This window comes from Chrysochloris asiatica, unplaced genomic scaffold (genome assembly GCF_000296735.1).
Source record: "Chrysochloris asiatica unplaced genomic scaffold, ChrAsi1.0 scaffold00061, whole genome shotgun sequence".
Taxonomy (NCBI): domain Eukaryota; kingdom Metazoa; phylum Chordata; class Mammalia; order Afrosoricida; family Chrysochloridae; genus Chrysochloris; species Chrysochloris asiatica.
In genome coordinates, this window is record NW_006408579.1 from 16,093,717 (window position 1) to 16,101,826 (window position 8,110).

An 8,110-nucleotide genomic window follows, 5' to 3' on the forward strand; every position below is an offset into this window, starting at 1 on the left:
GAATTACATCCTTCCTTTGTAACAAATCCCTCCCTAAAAAAGAGAATAAAAGACTGATGTAGAGTGAGTTCTGCATGCAATGCTGTGCAATGCTAGGCAATATGTTTGCAGATCTGCCTACCTGCCAGTTGCATCATATCTATGTGTCTGTCTTTTTTGTATATATTTTGTCTCTCTCTTTCTCTCTCTTTCACCGCCAGATCTCCCTTCTTCGTGACACCCACACTTCTTGTCGAGGCTGGACCCCGACAGTAGAAAATATCATAGAATGTTTCAATGTTTTTGTTGTCTTCTTCCTAGATTGTAAGTGCCTCAGAGCTAGACTATTTTATTCATCTCTCCATCTACAGCACCAAACAATGCCCAGCACACAGTAGACAGTAATTTATGTTGAACTAAAGTGGAGTCCTGGTATGGTGCTGTGGGTTAATGCGCTAGACTGCACAGTCGGTTTGAACTACAAAGTTGGTGGTTCAAGCTCACCAGTCGCTCCTTGGAAACCTTCTAGATGGTCGCTCTGGGTAGGAACCAACTCGGTAGCGCTTAACAACAACAACAACAAAGTGGCTTCTAGTATATTCTTGAATATAGAAGACAGTATCTTCTATGCAATTATGGAACAAATATTAAGACCCCTGAAAAGATGCTGTCAGTGACTGCGTTTGATTCCTCAAGTATAGCCATCCTCTATCTATGTGTCAGTTTTAGCTTGTGTGCTGCTGTGAGGCTGAATAGGTTTCTGCTTAACTTGTAGAATAAAAAAAAAACACTAAAAGAAGGCTGGCAACCTACTTAGGAAAATCAGCCAATGAAAACCCCACAGATTATAATGATTCTATCCCATTGTGTATGGGATCACCAACTCAAGTTGGAGGCCAGTTCAAGGACAACTAACAAGAATCATTCTGACATAAATTGTACAGTCAATTCTGAATTATGGTGACTCCTTGTGTTTCAGAATAGAACTATGCCCTATAGCTTTAAGATAAGCACTGGACTGTCAACTGTAAAGCTGGGTGTTCAAACACCAAGGCCTCTAAGAGAGAAAGATGAGGCTTTCTGTGCCTGTAAACCCTATATAGGGTTGCTATGAGTCAGAATTGACTCAGTGACACTGGGTTCGGTCTGGGTGCCTGGTCTTTTGAAACAGTTTGCCAGTCTGAACTTGAAGCAGTAAACTCGCTATAAACAAGTGAGATTTCAAATAAATAAAACTTTGCTATAGTTACTCCCATCTTTACAAGCTATAGAGGGTTTAGATTTCCTTCAAAATACTAAATTGTATGACCTCCAATTATAATAAAATATGATTCTAAAAACAAAGTAAAACAAGGATTGCCCACTGTTTCTGTTATTCAGAGGACTGAGGAAAAAGCTAGCCACCCATACCTTTAGGCTTTGTGGATTTATTTTCTCTTTGTTTACCCCATTTTAAAAAACAGTTCATTACTTATCCATATTGCTGCTTTTCTCTTTGCCTTCCTTTAAAAAGAACTTTTAAAATAACAAACTTCTTGATCACAAAGATGGGAAAACATCCAAAGCTAAAGGCTTCTGTTCATTAATATTTTCTTGCATTACTGAACAAAATAGAATTTTTAGGTTTTCCCCAAATTTGAAGCCTACAGTGTCTCTGCATTTTGAGTGAGGCCACATGGACTAACACAGACTATATCCACATTCCTGGGGAAGTCAGGTTAGAAGACTGTCTATTCTGTTGCCATAGACTCCTTGCTGGAGGTGCTGAACAGTCGCTTTCCCCAGCTGGACCCTTGGGTAAGGGAGAAGGGAGACTACTAGAAGAGGCCATCTGCTATCTTCTGTTTCTCACACTGTACCTATTCTGTGTTGCTCCACAAACAACCTGTTGTTGTTATTTTTGTTGTTATTTGCTGTTAAGTTGACCCAAATAAAACCATTCTATTAGATTTTGCCTATTATAATTAGAAATTTCTAATATTTTTAAGGAATATTCAAGTTTCAAATAAGGTAGTGGTCATCATAAGTATGAAACATCAATATCCTTGTGTGAGTACTTAGGTGGCAAAAATAGAATGCAATCAGCTGCTGACCTAAAATTTGGTGGTTTGAACCCACCCAGAGGGATCTCAGAACAAAAGTATTGTCTATCTGCTTCTGTAAAGATTACAGTAAAAAGAAAACACACCCCAAAACCAAAACACATAAAGCATTTTTACTCTGTAACACATGAGTTGCATGAATTAGTCAATTTGATGGCAACTAACAACAAAGGAGCTGTGGTAACGTAGTGGTTACGAATCGGACTGTGAACCTTAAGGTCAGCAGTTTGAAACTACCAGCCTCTCCGTGAGAGAAAGATGAGGCTTTCTGCTCCCGTAAAGATTTACAGCCTCAGAAACCCTATGCAGGGTCACTATGGGTCAGGACTGACTGGACTGCACTTAACAACTTAACAACAACAACATGGCTTTGTTTGTTGTCTTATTCTATCACCAGAATTATAATTCTGTAACCTGCTACCATTGTTCCCACCCAAATAAGAATGACAAGTGCCTAGAACAGCCCCTTGGTGACCACTCTCCAGTGTATCAGAGACCCTCCTCTCTAGGGGAGAGCAAGCACAGGAAGACGGCAGGAGTACACAGAACTCAGAGCCTTACCAAAAACTTTGACGGTGGTGGTGCTCCTCAAGATGTTCCCAGGCCTGACTGTAGCATGGCAAGAGAATTTCCAATCATCATCGCCAATTTGTACTGGAGAGAGGCAGAGTTCATAGTCTGTACCTAACTTGATTCTGTCTTTAAAAAATGTGAAATTGTTGATGATGTGATCTTGAGTGATAATCGTTTTCTGAGTTCCATTCTTTTCCTGTAGAGAAAATAGTTACTAGTTATTGAGTACTGAACTGTGTGCCAGTTCTGGATTTTTATTTCACACTATTAATTCTTTTAATGTTTTGATAAAATAGAGATGATGAAAAAAAGATTCACTAGAAAAATTCACTTGATTTTCAATTGTTGTCATCCTCTCCTAACATGACTCGAAACCTGCTGCTTTTCTGACTATAACTTCCCTCTTCTTAACTCTCCATACCCTGATTATCTGAGGTGGGTCATATTTCTCATTGTTGGTGTTGTTGGTAAGTGCCATGGAGTTGGGTCCAACTCATAGCGACCCTGTAAAGGGTTTCTGAGGAGTGGCTGGTGAGCTTGAACCATCGACCTTACAGTTCAAACAGACCTTGCAGTCCAGTGCATTAACCTATAGCACCACAACAAGACTCCTTATTTTTCATTAGGAAATTCTTAAAGCTTAATGCTAAGATGTACTGAGGAGGTTATATCAGTTTGCTGATTAAATCTCCACCTAAATTAGATGATTATAGCCGCCCTCTCTTCCCAGAATTCCTTTAGAAAAGGTGAAATATTAGTTTTCCTCAGAGTCAGGCTAGGATGAGGTAAAGAGGTACACAATTTAAGGAGGCACTCACTCTTAGAGTCTGGTAAGCACGAGGTTGGCACCTGAGAATAAGTGCCTCCTTAAATATTGTCTACTCTGGGTGGCACAAACCATTAAACCCTTGACTATCAAAGGAGCTCTGGTAGCGTGGTGGTTATGAATCAGGCAGTGAACCTTAAGGTCAGCAGTTCAAAACTACCAGCTGTCCTGTGGGAGAAAGATGAGACTTTCTGCTCCCTTAAAGATTTACAGCCTCAGAAACCCCGTGCAGAGTCGCTATGGGTTGGAATCCACTAGACAGCACTTACCAACAACAATCAATGAAAAGATAAGTTGTTGAAACTCACCCAGCAGTACCTGGGAAGATAGGTCTATTTCTGAAGGGTCACAGACTTGAAATCCCTGAGGAGCTCAGTTCTACTTTGCACACATAGGGTCAGCAGAGATTGGACTCCACCAAAACTGGCTTTTTGTTTTGTTTTGGATGGGCATACTTACTTAATCCTGGTCATGGCCCTGACCCTGACCCTGGCCCTTATCGGTGTGTTTGTGCTGCCTTCAAAGAAGATGAATTACAAAGAGGAGGATGTAAGTGTTAATTTGATTTTGAAGATTAGAATTAATTTGGAGTCCTTGGTTCTTGGGTCTATGGAAGAACCCCAAAGCAAACCCACTGTCATCAAGTCAATTCCAACTCATAGTGGCCTTATAGGACAGTGTAAAATTGCTCCTTAGGGTTTCTAAGATTGGAAATCTTTATAGGAGCAGACTGTATTATCTTTCTCCTATGGAGTGGCTGGTGGCCTTGAGCCAATGCTTAACCCACTGTATCACCAGGGCTCCTGCAAAGGTAAGGGAGGAATTTAATTCACATATACTTTTAGTACTCAGTATGCTCAATCCCAAGGAGCTCTGGTAGCATAGTGGTTACAAATTGGGCTACGAACCTCACTTTCAGCAGTTCAAAACTACCAGGTGTTCCACAGGAGAAAGATGAGGCTTTCTTCTCCCATAAAGATTTACAGCCTCAGAAATCCTGTACAGGATTGCTATGAGTTGGAATTGACTCCACAGCACATAACAACAATTCTCAATCCCAGATGCACTGAAATCACTAATTCCTGATTCAAATTCAGTTAGTCTGGAGTGAGGCTCAAGCTTAGATAGTTATGTTTTAAAGTCCCCAGGAAAACCAGGGCTGAGAACCACTTGTCAGATTTTGAACAATGGGTGAATCAGGTTGCACAGGTTTTGGGGAACATGGAAGGAATTAGAATGGAGAAGAGTGGACAGGGAAGTAAGAAACAATTAAATTAAAAAAAAAAATGTTACTTGGAATTTCCAGTTTAAAATACTAGAAAGATTCAGAGTAGAAAAAATGGAAACAAGTGAATTAAAGAATTCAAACTTGGGTGAGCTGGATCAGAATTGGAATAGAAACATGAAGGCCAACTTATCAAACAGTTCAATTACAAGGACATTTCCAGATAATACTTAGTAGAAACTCTTATGTAATACACAGTTCCTTGGCTAGATTTGCCTAGGATTTGCTTGAGCCTTACATGCAGGTAGTACCCTAAGTGAGGGCAGTGGTGGCTCATTGGTAGAAGTCTCAGACTCCATGCAGGAGATTCAGCTTTAATTCCTGACCAATTCACCTCACGCACTGCCTGTCAGTGTAAGCTTGAGGACTGCAATGACATGCAATGGGTTTCAGTGAAGCCTCCCAACTAGGAAGTCTTCCTAAAACTGACTAAGAATAATGGCTTGGCCAATGAATCACAGCAATTCTACCTAAAATTGATTACAGGGATGATACAGGATTGGGTTGTATTTTGTTTTATTATACATGCGATAGCCATGAGTCAGGGGTGGGCTGACAACAACAATACTACAACTATTATTGAGTCTTTAACTCATAAACAGCTAATGACAACAACAGTACTACAACTATTATTGTTGTTAGATGTCATCGAGTCCTATTGTGAGGAATTTTGTTTTCTTTACACTGAGGTACAATCCATACCGAAGGCTTTGATCTTCATCAGTAAGTATTTCAAGTCCTCTTTACTTCCAGCAAGTAAAGTGGTATAATCTGCATATCACAGATAGTTAATGAGTCTTTCCCCAATCCTGATGCCATGTTCTTCTTCATATAATCAGACTTCTTGGATTATTTGCTCATCATACAGACTGAGTAAGTAGAGTGAAAGGATACAACCTTGGTACACACCTTTCCTGATTTTAAACCATTCAGTGTTCCCCTATTCTGTTGTAACAACTGACTCTTGGTCCATGTACAGGTTCTTCATGAGCATAATCAAATGTTCTAGAATACCAATTCTTTGAAATGTTTGTCATGTTCCACACAGTCAAAATCTGTGTAGTCACTAAAGCACAAGTACACATAGTTTTGGTATTCTCTGCTTTCAGCCAAGACACACCTGGCATCAGCAATGATATCCCTAGTGTCATGTCCTCTTGAATCTGGCTTGAACGTCTAGCAGTTCCCTGTGAATGTACTGTTGAAACCAGTATTACGGTTCTCTATGTCCAATTTGCGTGGTCCCACCCAATTATTTGGAGTCCAGGTGTGGCACTGCAGGATAATGAATTGGATTGCAAGGTCAGTTTGAACTGCAAGTTTGACAGTTCAAACCTACCAGGTGCTCCTAGGAAACCCTAGACAAGGTTGCTATGAGTCAGAACTGACTTGACAGCATTTAACAACAACAACCTAAAGATTTGATGTTAATGAAGAAGACATTGTATAATATCAAGTAAATTCAAAGTACACAGTACTGCTACAACCATTTTTGAATGATCACCAGCAATATTTCACTACTGTGTAATACTAATTATATTGCTTTATAAATTTAGCATTCTGCTGGATCACCATTCTTTAGATTAAGTATGAATACAGATCTCTAACAATTGGTTGGCCAGGTAGCTGCTTTCCAAATTTGTTGGCTAGAAGAATAAGTTCTTCCACTGTTTTATCAGTTGTTTGAAACATTTTAATTGATATTCTGAAATTCTTGGAACCTTAGTTTTCACCAAAGTCTTCAGTGCTGGTTGGACCTCTTCCTACAATACTATCAGTTCTTGATTATAGGCCACCTCTTCAAGTGGTTGGATACCTATGAATTCTTTTAGGTACAGTGACTCTGTATTTCTTCCATCTTCTTTTGATATTTCCTACAATACCAATCCTTTGAATCCTTGAATCTTACAAATTGAGGCTTGAATTTTTTCTTCAGTTCTTTCATCTTGAGAAATGCTGAACGTTCTCTTCCTTTTTAGTTTTCTAACTCCAGGTCTTTGCAAATTTCATGATAATACTATACTTTGTCTTCTCAAGCCGTCTTTAAATTTTTTATTAATCTCTTTTATTTAATCATTTCTTCCATTCACTTTAACGTCTCTATATTCAAGATCAAGTGTCAGAGTCTGTTCTGACATCCATTTTGATATTTTCTTTTTTTCTAACTTTTTAATGTCCTTTTGCTTTCTTTATGTTTAATGCTCTTGAGGTCATCCCACAACGTCTCTGGTCTTTAGTCATTAGTTTTAATGAGTCAAATTTATTCTTACAACGGTCTCTAAATTCAGGTGGAGTATACTCAAGGTCATACTTTGTCTCTCATACATTTACTTTAAATATCCTCAGCTTTAACTCGAACTTGCATATGAGCAATTGATGGTCTATTCCACAATCAGTACTGGCCTTGTTCGGACTGATGAAACTGAGCTTCTCCATTGTCTTTTTCCATAGATGTAGTCAGTTTGACTCCTATGTATTCCATCTGATGAGGTCCATGTGTAAAAATGTCATTTATATTATTGAAAAAAGTATTTGCAATGAATAATTTGTTGGTCTTGTAACATTTTATCATGCTATCTATCACCAAGGGCATATTTTCCAACTATTGGTCCTTCTTTATTTCCAATTTTCACATTTCAATCATGTTTTGGCTGAAGAGTTCTTCAATTTCTTCACTTTTGGTATTGGTAGTTGGTGTGTACATTTTTAATTGTTCTTTGTTGTAGATGTGTGGATATTATACAGGCACTGACAGCATTGTATTTCAGGACATATCTTGAAATGTTCTTTTTGATGATGAATGTGATGCCATTCCTTTTTATTATTCCTTGTATGTTGTTGTTAACACTGGACTACAGTTAAGTGCCGTAGAGTCAGTTCCAACCCATAGCGACCCTGTACAGGGTTTCCGAGGCTGTGAATCTTTACGGGAGCAGAACGCCTCATCTTTCTCCCACGGAGCGGCTGGTAGTTTAGAACTACTGGCCTTAAGGTTTGCAGCCTGATTCGTAACTACTACGCTACCAGAGCTCCTTATTCCTTGTATAGTATACCATATTATTCTCTGATTTAAAATGGCTATTACCAGTTTATTTCAATTCACGAAAGCCTAGGATATCAATCTTTATGTTTCCTCCTAATTTTGAGTTGTGCCCCATCAGCAAATGAAGGTCCTGAAAGCTTTGTTTCATTCATGTCATTAAGGTTAACTCCACTTTGAGGAGGCAACTCTTCCTCCATTATATTTTGAATTTCTTTCATAATGAATGGCTAATCCTCCAGCACTATATCAGACATTACTCTGCTGCTAACATAAGGTTTTCACTAGCCAATCTCTTTTTCTTC

The 8,110-nt window shown here is 38.9% G+C and overlaps 1 protein-coding gene across 2 annotated transcripts in view; it reads right to left on the reverse strand.

Annotated features, from left to right (window-relative positions):
- The window catches only part of CD96 (CD96 molecule), a 166,181-nt gene that overhangs the window by 97,455 nt on the left and 60,616 nt on the right, over nt 1–8,110 (reverse strand). For both annotated transcript variants that reach the window (XM_006864191.1, XM_006864190.1), the window contains one exon: nt 2,643–2,850. In XM_006864191.1, coding sequence (XP_006864253.1) covers nt 2,643–2,850 — 208 coding nt within the window. The remainder of the gene's footprint in view (nt 1–2,642; nt 2,851–8,110) is intronic.